At 41.3% G+C, this 25,218-nt stretch overlaps 1 protein-coding gene across 1 annotated transcript; it reads left to right on the top strand.

Moving 5' to 3' along the window:
• Window positions 1–48: 48 nt before the first annotated feature.
• Window positions 49–24,630, top strand: matn3a (matrilin 3a). Its single transcript, XM_067242471.1, has 5 exons — window positions 49–208; window positions 1,870–2,445; window positions 3,755–3,880; window positions 24,230–24,328; window positions 24,575–24,630. Exons 1-5 carry the CDS (start codon window positions 49–51, stop codon window positions 24,628–24,630), a joined length of 1,017 nt encoding a protein of 338 aa, XP_067098572.1.
• Window positions 24,631–25,218: the final 588 nt, after the last annotated feature.

The following is a 25,218-nucleotide window of genomic DNA, read 5'->3' as shown; positions in this document are numbered from 1 at the left end:
AAGAGACTAAGCTAGAAGTTGAGGGGACGTGAGAAGAGCGCTGGCACAATGCAGTCCTTGTTCTGGAGCCTCGTCTACTGCTTCTCTGTGTCTTCTGTATCAGCAACGTACAGACTGAATGGATTGGACCCTCTTCAGATTACAGCTCAAAGTCATGCTCAAAGCAGAAATATTGCCCGACCACCGCAGAGGACATTGAACATTGCAAGTAAGTTTTTATAGAAAACTGTCACTCCCGTACAGCTTTCTATTATCATGTGTCACATTAACATCTAAAACTTGATTGTCTGTAGGTCTAGTACTGGATTGTTTAGCCACAAATGTGTCATGAAAGCCATCAGTCATGCGAAGATTTAAACTGTTTAGAAAAAGGAAGTTTGTAAAGCAGTCATTGAGTAACCTTAGCAAATAGCCTAAAGCTGTCCCCTTTTAGTGGGAACCATAGATAGGTTTAAGTGAAATTGAATTATCCTGTAAGAGATGGTGATCAGTCCCTAATGCGCAGACATTTATGGATAAAGAAACATTTTAAATGGACATTGATGTTAAATTGAGAGGATGCTATTTAATTGTTGGCTAAACAATTACACTCAAGTTTAACATACCACACATTTGACAAAAACAAATTGCATGTACGTCATTTTACAAGGAGCGTTTCACAAGTGCCACATTCCCTTGTTCGAAACGAGCCAAGCAGCTACCATCTGATATTTGTACTTACATGTTTGCTTTCTAATAAGTTACCTCTTCTCTTAAATAGAACACAAAACACAACAATGTGATCGTACAAACTCACTTCTGTCCCAATTGCTGACTTCAACTAACGCATTTGCCCTACCACTTCTTCTTTCTGGTGCTGGTCCTTAGTTCCTCACAATGGTTACAACTACAGAGTTTATCACTACCGCCATCAGCCACCACAAATGTCCCCTCCAGTGGTTTACCATCACTCCCTCCCGCTTTCTCCACCCATGACTTACCAAATACCCTCTGCCCCCTTGCCACATGGTCCTTACCATCATAGATTTAAAGGGCCAGCACCACCGCAGGTGTACAACATACACGAATGGCCTTCTTCACCAGTAATCCACCACAGGTTCAAAGGTCCCTTCCTACCGCATAGCCATCACAAATTCAAAGGTCCATTTCCACCGGTGGCTCTCCCAAAGCCTACAGTGCCAACTACACCTGTGGTATACCTATACACCACCCTATCAACTCTGCCAGTGACTACTTTGGGGCCAGTGACGAACACCTTGCAAGTGGTGCCCACCACTCCCCCTCCGCTGATGCTACCGGTCAGTACCCAAAGCGGCATCATCACCAGCGTCAGTGCTGTGGAGACAGGTAGAACCTTTCTAGTCAGGTTTCATTCAATTCAAACAATTCACAGCAAGTTGTACACACACAAGCAAAAGCAACAGGCAATCAAACTATGTAAGGAATAAGACATACTGTACATATATTGATCATACATGGATTTATTTGGATGTGTAAAAATACAAGGGGTTATTGTGGAGTGATCCTACAATGTTGAAGTGTCAAAGTTTGCTAAATTAGAAAGAATATGTTTTGTGAAAATATTTAGCTTCCCGCCACATGGGGCTCAAGATACTGGTAACCTCTGCTTCAGTCTAACCATCATAACCACTGAATCAATGCACAACTCTCCCCACTCCTGTTCTGCTAATCCCCAGGAGTATCCCATCTTGCTGTCTAACAGAATTGTTTTCATGGAACCAATACCCAGTAAATGAATGTACTTTCAAATGTTTCATTCTTACAGTGAACTTAAATACATGCTCATGTCTTAACTTGCTGTGGAAATATTACGGCTTGTAAAGATCTTGTAAACCTTTGACCCTGTAGAAACAGACTCTCAGTGCAGGAGCCGTCCTCTCGACCTGGTCTTCATCATTGACAGCTCTCGCAGCGTGCGCCCTGGCGAGTTTGAGAAGGTAAAAATCTTCCTGGCAGACATGGTGGACACCCTGGACGTGGGCCCTGAGGCTACCAGAGTAGCCGTGGTGAACTACGCCAGCACAGTCAAGATTGAGTTTCTGCTGAAGGCCCACCTCAACAAGCCGGACATGAAGCAGGCCATCTCCCGCATAGAGCCCCTGGCGGCAGGTACCATGACCGGCCTTGCTATCAAGACGGCCATGAACGAGGCCTTCACCGAGCCGTCTGGCGCCCGGCCACGGTCCAAGAACATCTCCAAGGTGGCTATTATAGTGACAGATGGGAGACCCCAGGATCAGGTGGAGGAGGTGTCAGCAGCTGCCCGGGGTTCAGGCATCGAGATCTATGCTGTTGGGGTAGACCGTGCCGACATGCGTTCTCTGCAGCTGATGGCCAGCATCCCTCTGGAGGACCACGTCTTCTACGTGGAGACGTATGGCGTCATCGAGAAGCTCACCTCCAAGTTCCGTGAGACCCTGTGTGGTAAGACTGTGGGGACACGAGATATGTTGTCCTTTTGTTTCCTTTCCTAGTTTGAAGTTTTAGTCGTAGAATGTGTTGAGGGCACCTATAGTCTATGAGGGTTGAGACCTAACAATCAATCATATTAATTTATCCCTGATCATTAAAAAATGCTTTAATTGGTGGACAAAAAAATTCTGACTACAAATATTTAGACGTACAAACAGTATATTAAGAGATAAGACATGCATGTATATTAACATATTTTCGAGCAGACATATTGACACCCTCATGGACTGCAGATGTCTGAACAATGAAGAGCTGACAAGTATCTCATTAAAGTCAATTTTTGAATGTCTTGACTGTTTGTGTAAATAAAATGTAGGCAGCTTTCTCTGAAATAAGCTCTTTAATTTTAGATTGTACTTCCATCAACTGCATGTTGACAGAAGTGAACAACTTCTCAACATTTAAAATAATCGATAAACAGAATATTCTATCGTATCATGTGTAAAATGATGTAATGTAAGTAAAAAGAAATGTAAATGTATTTTGTAAATGTTTAAAAAATGCTAATATTATCTTTACTATTGCAGCATAATGGCTACTTAAACATTCTCAACATTAAGATTGCTCGATCATCTACCCTCATATTCAAACCTTAAAATATTAGAGAAAGCTAGTGGCCCAGGCACCTTCCACTAGCACTGATAAGGAATTTCAACATTAAATATATTGAATATTTCAAGAACCCCAACAGTTTGGAGTGGATTGGATGATTGGAATAGAAAGCTCAATGTTCAGAATGTGTGCCCAAAGATCTGTGAATGTTACAGTCCACTTTTACTTGAGTTTCTTTGTGTTACCAAGGACACCTAGCAGTATGCAAAGGACCTTGGCTGAGTTACACTGAAGGTGTACAATTTCCAGTCACATCATATGACATGCAAAAATGTCAAAAGATTAAATGTGCTTGCATACATCTTGTTAAAGCTTGCCAATATTGCAGTTAACACTCAGACAAAACATGTGTCCATTGCAACTACTATTTCATCAAACATGGCTATGGCAATAATTATTCAACAATATCCTATTCTATTCCGGTCCAATTTGTGATGTTATCAACACATCTATTGAATTGCCACCCAAAGATAAATGTTAGGTACAGAAATGTACTTGATAACAATTAACTACATGAGTTTGAAACAAGATGTTTCAGAGTTTCAGCCCTTACAAAGAATGCTTCCACACAAAAACAAACTGCCAGCCAATGAAATTGTACTCTTGCTGCGTGCTTGACATCTTTCTCCCTAACCCTGGCTTATTCCAGGTCTGGACCCCTGTGCCATTGGACACGACTGCGAGCACATATGTGTCAACAGCAACTCCTCCTTTTACTGCAAGTGCCGGAACGGCTATATCTTGAACCCGGACCAGAAAACATGTTCCTTGAAACGTAAGAGTCTGAAGTCCAGTTATGACTTCAGTTACAGTTAACAGTCAAATGTATTACAAATATATATTCATTATGCATTATAGAGACTTATCAGAAGATTGTGTTTGATGTGAATGTAGATAAAGAATCCCTTCAAACATTTTCTTTTTAACTGGAAGTGAATTAAAAAGCTTCCATCAGCTTTTAAATCCAACTGGTGCACTATCAAAAACACTTTGATTCACCATTGGTTTTCCATTTGCATTACAAATTGTAACACATGCAGAATTGCTTCAACGTTAAGTGCAACATTGTTATAGCAGTGTGTTATTGTCATGGCCATGCAAATGGAGTATGCCTCACTGTGTGGTCCCACCTGTCAGAGAACAAGGGAAGTAGTGGTCAACAAATCCATATGGTTTCCATATTTTTCAGTTAATTACTTTTCCATGTTCCATCTGGTTAAGACACATTTCTCTCTAACCATTATTAAGTGTAACCTCTCTAATAATGCCAGGAATCTGTGTGTGTGTGTCTGGGTATTTTCTTGAATGGGATTTTAGGGCAACGAGTTTCCCATGATTATTTCGAGAACCAGGCACTCTGCAAAGTTCATATTTTGCAGGTGTCCTTTTTATACTCCAATGGAGTTTGACGTTGTTTGGATAAGCATTGACATTTCCCCAAAATAATTTGCAGTCAGTTTCACGATGGATATTTTTCAGCCATGTTGAGCTTACACTATACGCTTCACTAATCACTTGGACTAATGCGCACTACAGGTAGGAGGCTGTATGTATTTTGTTTTGTTAATTAGTTTCGTTTTGTTAATTAATTAATGTGCTTAACAAAGGCATTCTAAATTAAATGAAACAAAGCGCATTAACGCACCAGAGTTCGTAGTATATAGGGGAAAAAGGGACATTATTTATCCCTTGTGTTATCTTCGGGTCATTCTGACCCATCAGTCATTGTGACCCACCGTTGTATTGCGACAACTTTACCGCATACAAAAACAAAGTGAAACATTTTCTTTTAACAGTTGGGCTGTCTCAGACCCCCCACATTGCGAAGGTTAAAAGAAAATATTTTTTATTTGTTTTTGTATTGGGTAAACACAACGATGGTTCGTTATGACCCAAAGGCAGCACAAGGGTTAATTAATGAATTAATTCGACTAGCTCAGAGAATTCTTATTGTGTATGAAAGTTACAAGGTTTATTATCTAAATAGTAAGATAATCAATACGTAATATTGAACTACATCGAAACAGAAACATACCTACAGAGAAATAATTGAAATAATGGCAGTTCAATCAAATTAAGCTTCGGAGTTTGTTGTGAAACAATAGAGACACCAGCCCAGGGGCATCGTTAGACCCTTTTTACTGGGGCACGTGCCCCAGTATAAATCTGCTGTGCCCCAGTAAAATCAAAAGTTTGCGTTTCAACAATTTACTTCATTAGTCAGTGCGTTAATTTAGATTGATAATCCCGGAAAAAAATTAACACAGTATCCCAATTAACGCTTGTGAAAGTGTTCAACCGAAAACACAAACCTATATGCAAGCAGAATTCCATGTAAACGTGCTCTTCTGAGCTTGCCAAATAACCACTGCAGCACGGACACAGAAGTCCTGGGGAGTATTCCAGAAAGCAGGTTATGCAACATAAACGGGTAAATTAATCCACCAGCAATGTTGGTACAACGCAGTGGTAAACGCAGTGGTAAAGCGACCTCCGTTAGCCAGGCTAATTTTGCCCGATCACTTGGTCAGGCTATTTAAAGGTATCGAGGTCAAGAGACTCCAAAGGACAAGTGCCTCAAAAAGTTAATTTCAAGCCCTGCAATCCAGTGGCCAGAGATATATAATTACCTGATCGACACTAAGTGTATAGACCAATTATCACCCTACGTCACACGATTGTCAAGCAGGCTCAACTGCGCATGTCGGAGGCAAAAGATGAACTTCTCCAGGCTATAATAAACTTGGAGTGTCAATCAGGTCATCATATATATCTGGGGCCCGTTCTCCGTACGTCGCTTATTACATCCGAGATCAAATGACACATCCAAGATGACATCATCTTGCTTATCATGATCTGGCTAATTCGGTTCTTCGAACACACTTGTTGTTTATGATTAGTATAGCTGGATTGAGTTATACGTTGGTCTTAAAGGGGGTATGTATCGATAGTAGAAACCTTGATCAGCAACGCTGCTATTGGCTGCTCACATAAGTCTATGGCTGCTCACTGTGGCCAAAATGAGCGCCCTGTTTTTTCCGCAACAGAGCAACAGCTTGCTCGAAGGTTACTCCGAATTTGAAGATTTTATCAGAACGCCAGCCTATCTATCACGCAATGAGCAATTAATTCGGTTTCATGTTAAATTCTGCTAATTATTCTTGCACCTTCTGCAACAGGTTCCTGTAGTAAAAACGGACAAGACGTCTGTGACAGACTTCCTGTATCACCTCTGCTTGTAAAGCCTCAATCTAATCGTGTTTACATAAAATAAACCTGCTCCCGAGCAGGTTTAAGCTTACGGACCTGTTGCTATGACAGCAAGTCCAGGATGAGCTTCAAAGAACCGAACAATCCAAGATAATGACAAATCGTCAACAATCAAATCCAGCTAACTGAGTTAGCGACGTACGGAGAACTGGCCCCAGGGCTTGACATTAACTTTTTGAGGCAACAAGTTTCACATGGTTGCAACAACCAAAACTAGCCTGGCTAACGGAGGTCGCTTACTCAGGCAAATGCCGAATGAAACAGGCTTGGTTAAAGAAATGCTGGCTATCTTCAGCAGGCTCGTATCTACAAAAGGGAGTCCACCCTGACGTGTTTGGTGTAGAATGGAGTGGCACACTGCCAGTGAGCGACCCGAGTCTGACTCTGAGGCTATAACGTCAAAACAGTAGCTACACCTCGGGGGACGCAGTCTCACTCAGATTGCCAGTTTTACTGTACACAAATCACAAAAATAAGTGTACAAGCTGGTTAAAAGCAGAATTCCCATATCTCTTGAAAGCTGCCCTGCTCTACATTTTTGGTGTAGAATTTACCGAACTGTAAAATTATGAACTTTGTGACATGACGCGACCAAGAGAAGAGATATGGCTGCCGCCTGACGCTGCGTTCACACCATAGAGTTAAAATAACTAGAGGAAGCAACTTTTGTCTTCCAAGATGGCGTCCCCATTCATTTCTATGAAAAGTGCTCAGTGGCGCAGTGAGGCAAGCGAGAGTACGAAACTGGACCGCGCGTCTTTCCACTTCCGACTCTTCCGGTCTAGCTTTAAACAGTGGCTCTTTTTTTCCCTAGCTCCGAGACCTTTAAAAAAAAAAAAGTTTTTTATTTTATTTTATTAGCAATTTCAACAATGTCAAATGCATTTGAGTTTACAAGATACATAAAGTAAGAAAAACATCATTTACATTCAGAGTAAACATGTATCAATACAAATTAAAATAAAAAAAATTACGCTAGGGGATATAAACCTTTACATAAATATATTTAAATTACTACAGATTGTTACTGTTTTAATGGCCTTTTGTTTAAGAGAATTTTTTATTGAAAAAATATACTGTCTGAGCTCTCCGTTCAAGGCAATAAAGCAAGGTTTTCTTCCCATGAATTTGCATCTATGAATATGATACTTGGCCATAATAATAATAAGATTAATTATATATACACAGGTGTTTTTCCTGGAACCGTCAAAAAGCCCAAACAATACATCCTTCCAAAATAAACAAAAATCTGCCTCAATATTTTCAGTAATAGACTTGCCAAAATTATTTTACAATTGGACAATACCAGAATAAATGCACAACCGTTTCTTTACATTCATTACAAAAAGTGCAAACAACATCAATGTCTTTCTTAAATCTTTTCTTAACATAGCTTTTTGCTGGATAACATTTATGGATAAGTTTAAATGAAATTTCCTTAACTTTGTTTGTGACTAAATATACATTAGGTAAAAGCCAGACATTCTTCCAAACAATATCATTGACAAAACGATTCCAGTAAGGAATAACATAGGACACCGTAGTTATATCTCTCTGAAACAAAGTTCGAATAGATCTATTATTATTTCTACCAGTATTGGAAAAGCAGGTTTTGCCTATAGGGGGGTCTGTAACAAGATTATGCACAAGGGGACAATTTTGGAGAGTAACCCTTGGCTGAGATTTAAAAAGCATACAAATACCAGAAGGTATTGCACCAAAGACTTTTGCATAATCCCCAGGTGTCACTGAAATCCTGTATTTAGCAAGAAACTCCTCATAAGTGAAAGGACGACCCTTCTCATTAAATAATTGATCTACCAGCAAGATATTATTACAGACCCAATTTTCCAAAAAGAGAGATTTGTTTTTATATAAAATGTTCTTGTTATTCCAGATCAAATAGTTGTGAGGAGAAAAATTGTTTTTGTATATGAGAGACCAAGCCAAAAAAAAATGTTGATGATACGCAGATAATTTCACTGGAATTTTGTCAATGTCATAGTCACAAGCAAGAAAAAGTATTATTTACAATACCAAAATCCAATACATTTAGTCCACCATTTTCATAGGAATCCATAAGAACAGTCTTTCTTATATAATGTGTCTTATTTTTCCAGATGAAATTGAATATCATTTTGTCTATCTCCTTTAGTAGCTTATTATCCAGATGCAGGGCCAAAGCCGCATAAGTCAAACGAGACCCTCTGCCTTAGTAATCAACACTCTACCTCTCAATGATAAATCTCTTAATAGCCATTGATTAAATCTTTTTTTAGATTTTTTAATGACAGGAGAAAAATTGGAAGGACTTCTCTTATGTTGGTCTTTGGGAACTACAATACCCAAATAGAGAACTTCATCTTTAATTGGAATATTGTAAAGAGAAGAGGAAGTGCACTCCTTAATAAACAGAAGTTCACACTTATTAACATTCAAATGTAGACCAGATGCCTCTGAAAATTCTTTAATTGCTTTTATAGCAACAGGAATTTGAAACTGATTCTTCAGAAATAGTGTGGTATCGTCTGCCAGCTGTGTCAATAGTAATTCACTGCCAAGTAGAGAGATACCTTTCACAGCACTAGCTTTAATATGGTCAGCCAACAACTGAGCCACTAAAAGGAAGAGATAGGGGGAGGTAGGGCATCCCTGCCGTATACCTCTAGACACCTCGAATCTAGGGGATGTGCCGCCTGTTAACTGAATAGAACTATTACTATGCATATACAAAGTTTTAATAGCCGTAGAAAAGTAATTACCAAATCCAAACTTTCTCAAAGAATGCAAAATAAACTGATGCTCCACAGTATCAAAAGGCCTTGTAAAAATCCAAAAACAAAATAAAGCCATTATCATCAATCACATCTGAATAATCCAAAATGTCCAAAACCAGCCTAATATTATTTGTAATATGTCTTTTTGCCATGAAACCAGATTGTGTTTCATCAATAATAGAAGTCAACACCATCTTGAGTCTTTTAGCCAAAAGTATCGCTATAATTTTATAATCATGGTTAAGCAAGCAAATTGGGCGCCAATTGTCAATTAGCAGTTTGTCTTTGTTGGGTTTGGGAATTAAAACAGTCACCCCTTGAGTCATAGTATAGTTGGGAGGCAATTTTTCTTTAAGGATTCCGTAAAGACCTCCAATAAAAACGGAGCTAGTTCATCGGCAAATGCCTTGTAAAATTCTGACGTCAGCCCATCAGTACCAGGTGACTTGTTGTTTTTTATCAGATTCAAATTATTCTTAATCTCCTGTAGAGAGATAATCTTATCGCACATCTCCATTTGTCTCTTATCAATAGTTTTAACATTCAGAGAGTCCAGGTAATTATCCACAGTTATATGGCAAAACTTAGAGCTATATAATTTTTTATAAAAATTGCTACAATAATTGGATATCACTTTGAAGTCATCTGTAATAACCCCATCAATATTCAATTTATTAATACTCTGGTTATTGGAATGAGCTCTTTCCAAATTAAAGAAATAGTGTGAATTTTGTTCCCCCTCTTCCAACCATTTAGCTCTCGATCTAATAAAAGCACCCCTTGCCTTCTGATTATACAAGTCATCTAATTTAGCTTGTAGATTAACTAACTCAACTTTTTCCTCGTCTAATAAAGTATTTGGGCTTTTATTTGACAAAAAGGTCATCCTTGTTATTACCCTTAATTCTGCAGATCTTTGAGTTGTGGACTTCATAGAGCCATATTTTCAAAAAAAAAATCCCACCTCAAATTTAAATAGCTCCCAATTACTACTAAATCGTTCTTCTTCTTTAGCTTTTGACCAAAAATAAGAAATCTGATTTAAAACTTCTGTTCTAACATCATCCTCTTGTAATAGTGAGCAATTGAGTTTCCAATGCCTTGACTGAGCAGTCCCACTTTTCAAATGGGATAACTTTAAACAAAAACATATCGCCTTATGATCTGTAAGAGGAGTTGGGCATATATCCACCTCTATAGCATCTTTGTCAAGACTCCCAGAGATTAACCAAAAATCAATTCTAGACTGACTCGAACCTGTACTATTACTCCACGTGAATGATTTATCATCAGGATATTTTTTTCTCCAGATGACTATGAGATCAAATCTATCCATAAAAGCTATGAGACTAGTATTGTTTCTATTTGGCTTACCAGGAGGCCATTTATCCATATGACAATGTAAAATGTTGTTAAAGTCCCCTCCCAATAACAGAATGACGGCTATCTCCGAGACCTCGTGCACGCTTGCAACTAGCTGTACACGTCATACTTTGCGACAACCAGTCGCGAGCATAGATTTATATGGTTGCGAGCGTGTGAGCTAAGGCATTGCAGTGGCAGAATGGGGTACAAGTCCGATAAGAGTCAGAGACATGATGCAAACTTTACGGAACTGTATGCTGTCACTGTATAGTATTCCGTTCACTTGTTTTTTAGAAATAGGCTATAGGGCTAAATATAGGGCTATTCTAGATGGAACTCATCACATGTTGTTTTTTTTCTTCGTGATTTGAGTATGATTTCCAACGCATTGTATCGGATTAAATAAACTGTTAACATGAACACTTAGCTCCGTCGTTGTTCTCGCCAGGCAAAGAAAGCTTAATAGTTATTTTTGTAACAGAAATCTTCCATAATGCAGATTTACCATACCTTACTGTCAACTTTATATTCAAACGAAATGCCACGAAAATCACACTGCCTTCAATTTAACATCAGTGTAGAAATGTGGCTTGTGTTTTATATGTTCAACCTACAAAACCAATTGGTTTTGTAGGGTTAACCCTAACCCAAACGCCTATTTATGGATATAACGTGATCTAACAAGACTTTGTAATAATGTAATAAATTGAGAAGTGTGTCTAAAATATAATCTACTTTATTGAACGTGCCTTTGAAAGGGGCATATTAACAGAACTATATACAAGACGTTTCCATCAGATATTAAGTGGGGGTGAAACATAGAGTCACTGGGGACCTTCATTGTCCCACAAAAGCAGTCTGGCTTTGACACGATCAAAAAAAGAATAATGAGTGTGTTAACAAAAGCTTCCGAAGCCAAGACTAATATTATTTAAATATATATATATATATCATTTCCTATTGTGGTTATCAGTTAAAGGACTATTAATCTTCGTCTTTGCTCCAGATAGACATGTCAACAATCTATGCTCACGCTTAACATAATATAATATTTGCCATCATGTCATGAACGTTTTCACGAAAAATCAAATCTATTTTAAAATAACGGGAATAAACTATATTAACAACATTTCATGTATGTGTGACAACCATTTGCTAAACTTGCTACAATGGCATGCAACTCAAGCCATTTCTTTCAGCTCCAGGTAAATCGGCTATCGGCCAATGTGAAGTTTTGTGCTCGTGCCCTGTTAGTATCCGCGAGCACATTTGCAGGCAACTTTTATTGACGTAAGCAAATAAATGGGGTGCTAGTTTACCCATTTCGGATTGGTTTCAAATTTAGCAAAAATCAGGAAAAATTATTCTATGAAAAAGCTAGTAGTATGAGCCAGGTTCGAGAATCGAACAACATTTTTTGGGGGAGATAGCTTTGCAAATGTTGACTGGAGTTAATAGAATAAAAACGACCGGAAGAGTCGGAAGTCAAACACGAAATGCAATACCACCTACATCCACGGGGGACGTTGCTTCAAGCCGAGGGGCGAGGGGTGGGGGCTTCGTTCACGCTGTAGCGTTTTTTAACGCTCTGCATCGCTTGCCTTCCCACAGCACACCACGCTCGGGGGGCGTGTTAGACAAGTTAATACAGAGTTGTAGTTCTCTAAGGTCACTGTTGTAGTCATGGCCAAGCGTGCAGATTTGGGTTCATGTACACAATTATGTAAGTGCAAGATTTTACTAGTGCAAGATTACAGTAGAATACATGTTACGCCACCGGTCACTCAACCAGTCGTTTGTAGGCTGGTATAGCGAGCTAGCAGTGGCACAGAACAGTCACGTAATGTGACAAGACTGAATTTAAAAGTAGGCTATAAAAACACACTAGGAACAATGACGACATCGGCAACCATGCACCATGCATTATTAGTTTAATGTAATCTTTAAATTCAGGCTCGTCACATTAGTAACTTTGTTCTGAACAAAACTGGGTGTGCAGACACATACGAAAAGTTTCTCCTCCATCTTGAAATTGTGAAACCTAGAAATGTTTATCATGACCAACGGTTGCTACTTTGAAACTTTTTTTTACAAGTACACAAATCTTTTTCTTCTACGGAGACACCAAACTTTTTTTTACAAGTACACAAATCTTTTTTGCAAGTTACAAATCTTTTTTGCAAGTACACAAATCTTGCCTTCTTCTACGGAGACATAAAACTTTTTTTTGCAAGTACACAAATCATTTTCTACAGAGACACAAATCGTTTTTGCAAGTTACAAATCGTTTTTACAAAGCTCGCTCTCCTGGCACTAATTTCACGCCATATTATCCGCTCGCCTTCCCACAATGCCCTACGCGAGCGTCAACGCCTGGTTTAATTGAAAATGAATTGGAAGCCTACGCCGCCCGCTCCGCTGCAGTGTGAACGCACTGTAAGACTGTGGTCTACCGGGCGACATTCTCACTCAAATTTCAAGACTTTCGTGACCCAAATCAAAATTCTGGTGCGACAGATCAATAGAGCTCCCAGCATGCACCGGTCATCGCCATTTTGGCAGGAAAGTGTAGAGCCAAGTGGAGCACCAGTGTACATACATATATACTTACATACATATTATACATAGTTTAATTTGCTTCCTATTTCAATAAACGTTGATTCAACATGGTGGATAGCTGCTGTGCGCCGGGATGCCTGAACCACCGGGGAAAATATTATGGGAGAGCATTTTATAGGATTCCCAAGATCCAAAGAGAAAAACACTATCATCAGAATCAGAATTCGGTTTATTCGCCATGTATGTTATACAAACACGAAATTTACTGTGGCAGGGAGGTGCAAAACACTAAACATATACAGATCTTAAATTAAGTAAAAGTACAAAAGTTTAACTATTTCTAAGAACTAAACAATCTAAGAATACAACAATTTAAATATAAAATAAATATAAAAATAAGAATAATGAACATCGTGAATGGTCAACATAGTGCAATCTGATACTGAGATAAAGTGGCTTATGCATACTGAATTGCCATTAGATGGACTTATAATAGTTAAATAAGTGAATGAATGTCAATGGGAGTCCTTGGCCTTGTTGAAGAGGCCAGTAGCAGATGGAAAGAAACTGTTCATATGGCGTGAGGTTTTGGTCCTGATGGACCGCAGCCTTCTGCCAGAGGGGAGTAGCTGGAACAGGGTGGGAGGGGTCGGCCACAATCTTCCTCGCACGCCTCAGGGTCCTCGAGGTGTGCAGGTCCTTGAGGGTAGGCAGATTGCAGCCGATCACCTTCTCAGCAGTGCGGATGATACGCTGCAGTCTGCTCTTGTCCTTGGCAGTGGCAGCAGCGTACCAGACGGTGATGGAAGAGGTGAGGATGGACTCAATGATGGCTGTGTAGAAGTGCACCATCATTGTCTTTGGCAGGTTGAATTTCTTCAGCTGCCGTAGGAAGTACATCCTCTGTTGTGCTTTTTTGGTGAGGGAGCTAATGTTCAGTTCCCACTTGAGGTCCTGGGAGAGGATGGTGCCCAGGAAGCGGAAGGACTCCACAGTGTTGACTGGGGAGTCGCACAGGGTGATGGGGGTGAGTGGGGCTGTATTCTTCCTGAAGTCCACAACCATCTCCACTGTCTTAAGAGCATTGAGCTCCAAGTTGTTCTGGCTACACCAGGTCACCAGGTTGTCAGCTTCCCACCTATAGTCAGACTCATCCCCATCAGAGATGAGCCCAATGAGGGTGGTGTCGTCCGCAAACTTCAGAAGTTTGACAGACGGATGACTGGAGGTGCAGCTGTTGGTGTACAGGGAGAAGAGCAGAGGGGAAAGGACGCAGCCCTGAGGAGATCCGGTGCTGATGGACCAAAAGTCAGAGACTTGTGTTCCCAGCTTAACGCACTGCTTCCTGTCAGACAGGAAGTCTGTGATCCACCTGCAGGTGGAGTCGGGCACGTTCAGCTGGGAGAGCTTGTCCTGAAGCAGGGCAGGGATGATGGTGTTGAAGGCAGAGCTGAAGTCCACAAACAGGATCCTGGTATAGGATGCTGGGGAGTCCAGGTGCTGTAGGGTGAAGTGGAGGGCCATGTTAACGGCGTCATCCACAGATCTGTTGGCTCTGTAGGCAAACTGCAGTGGGTCCAGGAAAGGGTCTGTGATGGCTTTGAGGTGTGCCAGCACAAGGCGCTCAAAAGACTTCATTACCACAGAGGTCAGGGCGACGGGTCTGTAGTCATTGAGTCCTGTTGGCCTTGGCTTTTTGGGCACAGGGATGATGGTGGAGGACTTGAGACAGGCTGGCACATGGCATGTCTCCAGGGAGGTGTTAAAGATGTAGGTGAACACCGGAGACAGCTGGTCAGCGCAGTGCTTGAGGGTGGCAGGAGAGACAGAGTCCGGCCCAGCTACTTTGCGGGGGTTCTGCCTCTTGAAAAGTCTGTTAACGTCACCCTCCCAATTGTCTTTCAAATCTACAGTAGAACTCATTCAGGTCGTTGGCCAGGCGGGAGTCGTTAGTGGAGTGGGGGGCTCTGGGCTTGTAGTTGGTGATCTGCCTGAGCCCTCTCCAGACAGAAGCAGAGTCGTTAGCAGAGAACTGACGCTTCAGTCTCTCTGAGTACAGTCGTTTAGCCTCTCTCGCCACCTTGCTAAACCTGTTCTTCGACTCCTTGAATCTGTCTCTATCCCCACTCCGAAATGCTTCCTCCTTCTCTGACCTCAACCTTCTGAGCTCTGCTGAGAACCAGGGCTTGTCGTTGTTGAAGTTCACCCTGGTGCGTGTTGGAATACAGCAGTCCTCACAGAAGCTGATGTATGATGTCACAGCCTCTGTGAGTTCATCCAGACTATTGGTAGCAGTCGTGAACATATCCCAGTCAGTACAGTCCAAGCACGCCCGCAGATCCTCCTAGCCTCACTGGTCCACTGTTTTGATGTCCTCACAACAGGTTTACAGAGCTTTAATTTCTGCCTGTATGCAGGAATCAGATGGATCATGGTATGGTCAGAGTGACCCAGTGCTGCACGAGGGACGGCATGGTAGGCTCTACTGACTGTAGTGTAGCAGTGATCCAGAGTATTCTCTTCTCTGGTTGGGCATTTGATGAATTGTCTGTATTTAGGGAGTTTGTGGCTGAGATTACCTTTGTTAAACTCGCCGAGTACGATAACAAGGGAATCCGGGTTTGCTCGGTCCACACTCAGAATCTGGTCGGCGAGCATGCGTTGGGCCTCTTTAACCTGTGGACCCGGTGCCATGTAAACGCCGACCAAAATGAGTGACGCAAATTCTCGTTGCGAGTAAAAAGGTTGACAGTTTATAAAAAATGATTCCAGATCCGGAGAACAATGTTGCAGAATCACTGTCACATCTACACACCAGCCACTGTTGATGTAGAAACAAATACCACCGCCTTTGGTTTTGCCGGAGAGTGCAATGTCCCGGTCAGCTCTCACGAGTTGAAAGCCTGCCAGATGTAATGCAGTGTCCGGGATCAAATCGCACAGCCGTGAAGCACAAAACCGAAGATGAAAGAAAGTCTCTGTTTTTCACCATCAGTAGTTGAAGTTCGTCCATTTTATTGCACAGTGAACGTACGTTGGAGAGGAAAAAAACTTGGAAGCACTGTTCGGATTCCACGTCTGCGAAGCCAAACTAACGCTCCCGCTGAGCAAAGCCTAGCTTGCTAGAATTCCCACTAAATCTGCCACTGGAAGCAGAAAAGTGGGAAACAAATCCACAGGAGTTGTAGTCCTGATGTTTAGAAGTACTTCTCTTGTTAGAGAACCCCGGAAATCTTGGCAGAACACTGAATTAACAGACAAAACAAGACAAAACAGAGCGCACCTAGCAACCGAGGCAGCCATCATCGGCGCCATCTTGGATCGATTATAATTCCTTTAAGTCCTGACAACCACCCATGGCTTCAACTGAGGATCATTCAGTCTCTTGGAATGACTTATTTGTAATAAATATGTAATGGCATTTTTTGTGATGAAAAGTGCACCGATATAATGTAGCTACGTTAGCCAACGTTAGTAGCTAACCGTTAACGAACATTACTAACCCTAGCTAGCTATACAAGTTATAAAACTGACTGCATTAACGTTAGCTACACATAGCAATTTGTAGCCGGTAGACTTCAAAACTGAATATTCATCACTAATCCAGCTGATTGCGTCCATTTATATCCCTCCAGGCTTTTGTAGGCTTTCAAAGACTCCAGAATAGGACGAATGAAAGTTGATAGAGAGTTGTTAATATCTGGATACAGAAGGTCAGGGAAGCCTTCCATTTCACTCGTAAAGGTCGTAAAAATAGCTCTGTGAGCATTATATGGATCACTAATGTTTAATCGAGCAAGTTTTGCTTTATACCCGCCTATGTCTTTTGAATTAAATTGGGCAGTGAACTCGGACAGGTTGAAATCCGTGCTGGCGCCGTTCATTTTAGCCACTACTTTCCTGCCAAAATGGCGACGTAAACAGTAAAGTCACATCCGGAGCTCTATAGGGAATCGCTTTCTCTCTTAAAGGCTGTCCTCCTCTAACTTTTTGGTCTTTTTAAATGTAACTATTTGTATTATCCATGTAATCCTCTAGTCTAGCCGTTATAAAAGCTATAAGTTCCCGGTTTTCTGCCACCATGTTGCACGCGCAACCCGAATGTTTACAAACAAATAATTGGTCTATACCCAGGCCCAAACGTAATTTGCGCCAGCAGAATTCCGACGAAAATCCGCGGAATTCCAAATAGAATGCATTGGTCTGAGGCAAAATGTAAATAAACTTGTCGACTCATATTACATCTCTATTCTTTCGAAATATTTAACTTGTAAACAGAGCCACCAGTGTAGGTCTGTGATACCAATCGAAGGAAGCCTGTCAACCCATAAACTGATACAGTAAAGTTCACGTTAGATAGCTACTGTAGCCAATACTAAAACGTTTGCCAAAAATCCCAAGATTCAACCGTGAAGATAATTGACACGGAAACACTTATCAACCAAAATTACAGCAATAGACAGGGCCAGGGAGTTTTCAGGCGATCTTTCTGAAGATGGTCAATACTTTTTTGCAAAGTCAAACATTCAATCAACCATATTCGGCGTCAAACTGTTGTGGAACATCTGCGATCGCAGAAAATGTGAACAAAATATTTAGGGTTTGCTAATAGGATGACAAGACGCCAAACAACAGGACACATTTCCTCGCCTCCACCTCTGTTGTTAGAACCTCGATCTCACAGCCTGTAAAATATTTATTTTTTGCGTGTTTAGCCATTTTAATTCAGACAAAGAAATGACCTCAGGGACGCATTTATAGGCCATCTGCATATTCATTTATGGGAGGAGGCAAGGCGGGGTCAATGGCTCGTTCACATGCGGTCAATCTCACGTTGATTATGATTTATAAAGGAAAGGTGCGCAGGACCTGGCGTATGACCGGTTTTATACGCATATATGTTGTGAATATTTCTGTGCATAGGTATACTTTTCAAGTTTTGGCCGTACGCCATCTTCTGATAAGCTGTGCAATCTTTTATACATGAGGCCCCTGGACTTCTGTGTGCGCACTGCAGTGGCTATAGCAAGTGCACACGGACATGGAATTCAGTTTGTGTTTTTGATCAAACTGCGATGATGTTACAAGTGTTGATTGGGATTCTGCGTTTCTTTTTCCGGGATTATCAATCGAAATTCCTGAGACAGAACCTTTTTGGGGGGGGGAGGGGGAGAGGGGTGGGGGGTGGAGAGAAACTGCACTCAACATTGAGTGAGAACATGCATTCTTTTGCTTCTCAGACAAAAAAAATTGTAGTGTGATGCCATGGGTGTTAATGTAGGCTAACTCGCATGTTGATTTGAAACCAACGGCTAGTTATTGCTTTTTTGTCTTCTGCTAGTTTTCTACGTAGGGTTACCAGTGGCTGCGAAATTGTGAATGACAAGTCATGTCTCTCTGGATAAGAGCGTCTGCTAAATGACTAAATGTTCAGAAATAAATGTGCACAAACGAGTTGCAGGCACAGTCAGTCATAGACAACGGTGTGTCAGCTGTAACAGTTGCTTCCAGCAACGTTGTGGTAAGTTTGAGTGCACGAGCAGCGGCTCTATGACCGGGGTCTTACCAGACCCCCACCCCTCGCACCTCGGCTTGCAATAAGGTCCAATTGCAGCGGAACTAAACCGGAACTCTCTCCTCAGGCCCCTCTCTCCTCAGGCCCCTCTCTCCTCAGGCACATCTTTTCATGTGTGTCCGATGTATTAGCGCCACTGCTGGTCGGAGGATACTGTAGGCTATTTATATTAATAGGCTAACTTACATTGAACTTCGTTTTAGCATAAGTCAATAGTGTTTAACATAGCGGAAATTAGCATTGCGGCTAGCGTTACGTATGGCAAACATTACGAACATTATCACAAAATATTATTTTAAAATGATTAAATTAGCTGTCTAGAACCACATTTATATCATAAACATACAAATAAAGGCGAGAGAATTTTAGGTTTCATTTAGCAGACTTTTGGATAGAGACGCATATTTCAACTTCCAGTCACAGGCAATGATTGTATGACTGATCCAAACACAGTTGGCCAATAGTCGCAAACAACTTTATCATACCATAAAAAAAACATTGGATATCTATACTGCTAATCCAATGCTGCTTCATCAATCACCACCTAACTCTGAAAAACGTAAAAAATGGTTCTCATCCAACGATCCTGCGTCAGTGTGGAGAGGCCTGCAGGATATCACGAACTACAGGAAACCGTCCCCCCACGCTGCAGAGAACCCTCAACTAGCCAACGATCTGAATGAGTTTTACTGCAGGTTTGATAACCCCACATCCACACCCCGCTCCAACTCAGACTTCACCCAACAAACTGCATCCCCTGCTATAACCTCCCCCCTCCCTCCTAACTCCCCCTTGGTACTGACGGTCTGTGAAGAAGATATGTGTCAGCTCTTTCAGAGACAGAAGATCAGGGAGGCTCCAGGCCCAGACAGTGTGTCACCCTCCTGTCTGAAAGTCTGTGCTGACCAGCTGGCCGCCATCTTCACTGGACTGAATGGCGACGGGCCTGTAGTCATTCAGTCCAGTGATGGAGGGTTTCTTTGGAACCGGGATGATGGTGAAGCAATTGAAGAAGGAGGGGACTTCACACAGCTCCTGACGTCTGTGGTCATGAAGTCCTTTGGGAGACGGGTGTTGTCCCACCTGAAGGTCATCACAGGCCCCCTGCTCAGGGACGTATGCAAGGATGCTGTTTGTGGACTTCAGCTCGGCGTTCAACACCATCATCCCAGAAGTCCTCCTCACCAAACTCACCCAGCTCACTGTGCCTGCCTCCACCTGTCAGTGGATTACAAACTTCCTGACAGACAGGAAGCAGCAGGTGAGGCTGGGAGAAACTACATCCAGCACTCGGACAGTCAGCACTGGTGCCCCCCAGGGATGTGTGCTCTCCCCACTGCTCTTCTCTCTGTACACAAACGACTGCACCTCAGGAGACCCGTCTGTTCAGCTCCTGAAATTTGCAGACGACACCTTCACTGCCCTCCCTCACCATACTGAACAGGGCTGCGTTTCCCGAAAGCGTCGTAAGCCTAAGTTGATCATAGAGTCCATCGTACGATGGATCTTAGTTGTACGGGCCGTTTCCCGAAACCATCGTAGCTAAAGAGGCACTTGAAAATCCTCGTAGATTAACGAGAGCTCCAGACCAGTCGTAGATCGCTAAGTGCATCGTAGCACAGAGACTCAGTGGAGACACACGTAGGCTGACCATGAAAACTACATTAGACTAATGCTGAAAGTTACTTCCAATGGAACTGGGATATTTCTTAGTGAACCATACAAGTTTAAGTGCCGAAAAAATATCAGAATCCGGTTTATTCTCAAGTAAATTTAGGTTACACAAAATAATTTGATTTGGTGGGTTTGGCGCATGCAATGAAGGTATTTAAAAAACAAATGTCAGTCTAAAATTGAAATATGGCTGTTGTAATGTGCAATAGTAACTAGAAACACTTTTACAAGTACAATAACACAACAACAATTGAACATTGAAGATGTTTATTAGAATTATAGGGCTGGTAGCACGCCAAGCCCGGTGGATGAAGAGGCTGGTGGCAGAGCCGAGCCTGATGTTAGGAGATGGTAGCGCCCAGGAAATGGAAAGACTCCACAGGGTTGACTGGGAAGTCACACAGGGTGAAGGGGCTGGGAGGGAGTGAAAACTCGTACAAAAATCATAAAAGCCATTGAAGACATGACATATCTTACACTCATAATGAGTATAATTGATCAACCATCAATTAAAGTAGAGTTGATTATTAATGTCAGAAACAATGATTCCATGTTGAAGACGGGGTATTCATTACTTATGTGTTTGTCATTTGTCACAATGTCATTTGTGGCCAATATGTGAGAATTATGAGATTGCAAACATGGTTTTGGAAAGCTGTTGGCCTATTCAAGATTGTAGATATAGTCAGCAGTAGAAAATAAGACAGTAAATATGTTGAGCCATGTGTGATACCATTTATATGCATGGTTTTTAACCTTGTAGTTCAATCAAATAGTAAATATAGGACTCATATATATATATATTTGCCTATGGAAAGTGGAGTAGCCTACCAAGAAGAGTTAAAAACCAAGGCACAAGTAATTTGAGAAATAGTTGTTTTAGTGGAGTTTGTTCTCCCTGCGCCTCACATGGATCTATAAGGTAAACATGTAAGGATTGGACAGGCAACACTGAATATATGATACAATACACAATTCAGCCTTTACTTAATTTAAATAAACATTGTATGATTAGGCTATAAGGTAACCTAAATTTGACACTACCTTGTTAATTGGGAAGACGAATAGGCACAGAAATGGAGGGCCTTGTGAACTTCATCTCTTCAAACAAGAGCTTCCTCACCTCAATTTGGAGACAAGCCCACTTAATTTCCAAGACCTCCTATTGGTATTTAGCATCCTGTGTCGCTGATTGCAGGGTCCTAACACCGGTGTAAAACTCAGATGCAGCATAGTTTGCACGTTCACTTTATTGTCTTTGCCTTCATGTAGCATCATACAATGTACATTGAAAAGTACTAAAATAAGTAGCCTATAATGAATGTAAAGCGACAGAATTTTTTTTTTGTGTACCGTAATTCGTCAAATATTTTGGTTAACGTTTACATTTTAAAGTCTTAAAGTTGCGCCAGAAGAATCACATTTCAGTACAATGGACAGCGTCTTGTTAAGTGCAACTTAAGAGACACGTACGATGGTTCTCCTTAAGAGCATGTTCAGGAAACGCACGTAAGAAATAACGATGGATCGTTCTTTTGATCGTAGAGAACCCTCGTAACAGCTACGATCCATCGTTATCGGGAAACACAGCCCAGCACTGTGTCTGCTGTGGAATCCTTCAGGTTTCTGGGTTCCTCAATCTCCCAGAACCTGAAGTGGGAGCCAAACATCAAAAAGGCCCAGCAGAGGATGTACTTGCCTGCCTCAGGACCTGCTGATCCAGTTTTACACTGCAGTCATTGAGTCTGTTCTCTGCACATCCATCACTGTCTGGTTTGGATCGGCCACTAAACTGGACAGGAACAGACTACAACGGACAGTCAGGTCTGCAGAAATGATTATCGGTGCCGACCTGCCCACCATCCAGGACCTGTACACCTCCAGAGCCAGGAAACGGGCAGGTAAAATCATTGCAGACCCCTCACACCCTGGACATAATCTGTTCCAACTCCTCCCCTCTGGCAGGCGCTACAGATCTCTGTACACTAAAATCACCAGACACAGGAACAGTTTTTTCCGCCTTGCTGTCACTAATGAACAGTTGACAAATTATTATATTTTATATTTTATATGTTATATTTATTTATTTTATCCTAAACTGTTGTGTTATACTGCATATTTTCAGTTTAAGTTCATTGAGAGTAACCAAACCCAGAAAAAAAATCCTTGTATGTGAAAATGTACTTGGCCAATAAACGTGATTCTGATTCTGATGTTCGCCATACGTAACGCTAGCCGCAATGCTAATTTTCGCTATGTTAAACACTATTGACTTATGCTAAAACCGAAGTTCAATGTAAGTCAGCCTGTTAATATAAATAGCCTACAGTATCCTCCGACCAGCGGTGGCGCTAATTCCTCGGATACACATGTAAAGAGGGGCCTGAGGAGAGAGTTCCGGCTTCAGGGGCCTGAGGAGAGAGTTCCGGTTTAGAGGGGCCTGGAGAGGGAGCGCTGCAATTGGACCCTTCTCTTGGCTTGAGGCAACGGCCCCGGTGGATGTAGGTGGTATTGCATTTCTGATTTGCTACCCGACTCTTCCGGTCGTTTTTATTCTATCAACTCCAGTCAACTTATCCAAAACTATCTCCCCCCAAAAAATGTGTTAGATTCTCGAACCTGGCTCATACTACTAGCTGTTTCATAGAATCATTTTTGAAACCAATCCAAAATGGGTAACCTAGCACCCCATTTATTTGCTTGCGTCAAGAAAAGGTGCCTGGAAATGTGCTTGCGGATACGAACAGGGCACAAGCACAAAAGGGAATGATAGACGATCGCTGATTTACCTGAGCTGAATGAGCACAAGGAGAAAGGGCTTGATAATCTACAGTTCGCCTGCCTTGCTGTAGCCAGTTTTACAAATGGTTGCACACATTACATTTAGTCATTTAGCAGACGCTTTTTACAGGGGCACGTGCCCCAGTAAAAAGGGTCTAGCGACGCCCCTGAAATACTGGCTAGCTAACTAAGAGATATACTATATTTAAAGTGGATGGTTTATTTTAGTATGTATAGCTGGAAAGTTATTAGCTATAATTAGTTAGCAGTGCTGACTGTTAGCATAACATTGAATCAGCTGCTTTCCAAGGGTTCCCTTTATGGATTAAATGCTGGATAGCTAACAGAACGACAATATAAAGTGGATACTTTCAGTAGCCTATAGATCCGTGAATTATGTTACATAAATGAATGTGTTTACTGATATCAAAACTACCTGCACATTGCAAATATGCACAAAACTCTTAACACCAAATCAACTACAACATTATAATCACCAGCGCATATCAGGAACATGGGCACTATTCCTACCACTTGACATGGAATTCTGCTGGCATCGGTTTGTGTTTTCGGTTAAACTGCTTTGATTTTACAAGCGTTGATTGGGATACTGCATAAATTTCCGGGATTATCAATCTAAATGAATGCACTGACTAATAAAGTAAATTGTTAAAACTCAAACTTTACATTTTACTGGGGCACGTGCCCCAGTAAAAAGGGTCTAACAATGCCCCTGATGTGGAGGTTTACGCAATACTTCAGAGATGACAGAGATTTAAAATTGTGATCTGAGAAATATAGGTGGCCTACCAAAGCCACTGAGAAGAACTATCATCACCAGCGGCATCACGGGCACTGCACTATCTATCTATAATTACAGAAATATGTGTGTCACCGACATCATCACGGGCAATGTGCCCTATCTATAATTCCAGGAATCTGTGTGTGTCCCACCAATTTTATCACGGGCACTATCTATAGTTAAACTGTATTTGTGTGTTTCACTGGCCTCTTACCAACTGCATTACGGGCACTGTGCACTAGTTATGTTATATTATGATCGGTAAAGGGAGTGGGTGACCTGTTACATTAATGTAAAATGTGGCCTCTCACTGGTGTAAAGAGGTGAAAGTGGAGGTCGTTGAGGACCCCTGTAAGTGTGAAGCCAGACTGGCCATCCAGAGACAGACGCAGGTTGCCCTCCAAGAACTCAATGCCAGACATATCCTTTCTGTTATTCCACCATAGGTGAAGGTCAAACAAAAACAAACTTTCCCTAGTCTCAGTTTGCTTAAGGCATGGGCTTTTTTTTTTCAATGCTTCAGGGAATATATGCTACTTTTTCAACAACTGATGTTAAAGATCAGACATATTAAGAATAATTGAGTTACATTACAATTATATGGGATTTTGTCAACTACTATAATTATCATGTTCGATGGAATAGTATTGCCTTGACTGTTTTCACTAGCTGACATGACAGGCAGAGTGGAACAGCTGGAGGGGATGATGGGTCGTGCATAGAAGACACAGGGGTAAGTACTCATGATACACGTTTAGAAGGGAAATTCTCCCATATTTGAGACTGACCTCTGCTCTTTTATCTTCAGCTGGGTCAGGAACGCCTGAGACCTTCCTGTTAGCGTCACAGCCATGGACCGTTGCAACACAAGCATTTAACCTCCCACCCCACCCGTCATGTAGAAGTCTTCCCATCTCCTTATGTGTCTTGGGCTCTTGATTCCCACCAGAAAATCTATAATGCTCGTTTGTTAATTATTTACTGTATATGTTTAGCAGTTAACTTGTATTTGTGGTTGTAAAAGATAGAATTTAGTTGATTGTCTAATTGATTTCTATAAGCTACATAGGTGCATAGGGAATTATGTTTGAATGCTGTTTTCGGGAAACCTGAAGTACACACTGTATAAAAAGTAATAAAATATATTGTTTGTTTACATTTTACACATTGTACATCTAAGAGTAAAGAATATACAAGGGAGGTACAGTTTGATCTGCCTTTATAACTGTTTTCATTCATATGTAATAGCAGCATTACTGTGTATTTCAGGACCTACAGTATGCTTCTCTGTCAATATAGAAAGTCAAATA

Source organism: Osmerus mordax, chromosome 8 (assembly GCF_038355195.1).
Source record: "Osmerus mordax isolate fOsmMor3 chromosome 8, fOsmMor3.pri, whole genome shotgun sequence".
Lineage (NCBI taxonomy): Eukaryota > Metazoa > Chordata > Actinopteri > Osmeriformes > Osmeridae > Osmerus > Osmerus mordax.
The sequence above is the reverse complement of the archived record's forward strand: the minus strand, read 5'-3'. Positions and strand labels throughout refer to the sequence as shown.

Excerpts from the sequence above, each read along its gene's own strand:
- matn3a (XM_067242471.1), top strand. The coding sequence starts at position 49 with ATGCAGTCCTTGTTCTGGAGCCTCGTCTACTGCTTCTCTGTGTCTTCT. Across the intron at positions 209-1,869 it reads GAGGACATTGAACATTGCAA|AAACAGACTCTCAGTGCAGG; the intron begins GTAAGTTTTTAT and ends TTGACCCTGTAG. Across the intron at positions 24,329-24,574 it reads CCAAGAACTCAATGCCAGAC|TAGCTGACATGACAGGCAGA; the intron begins ATATCCTTTCTG and ends GACTGTTTTCAC.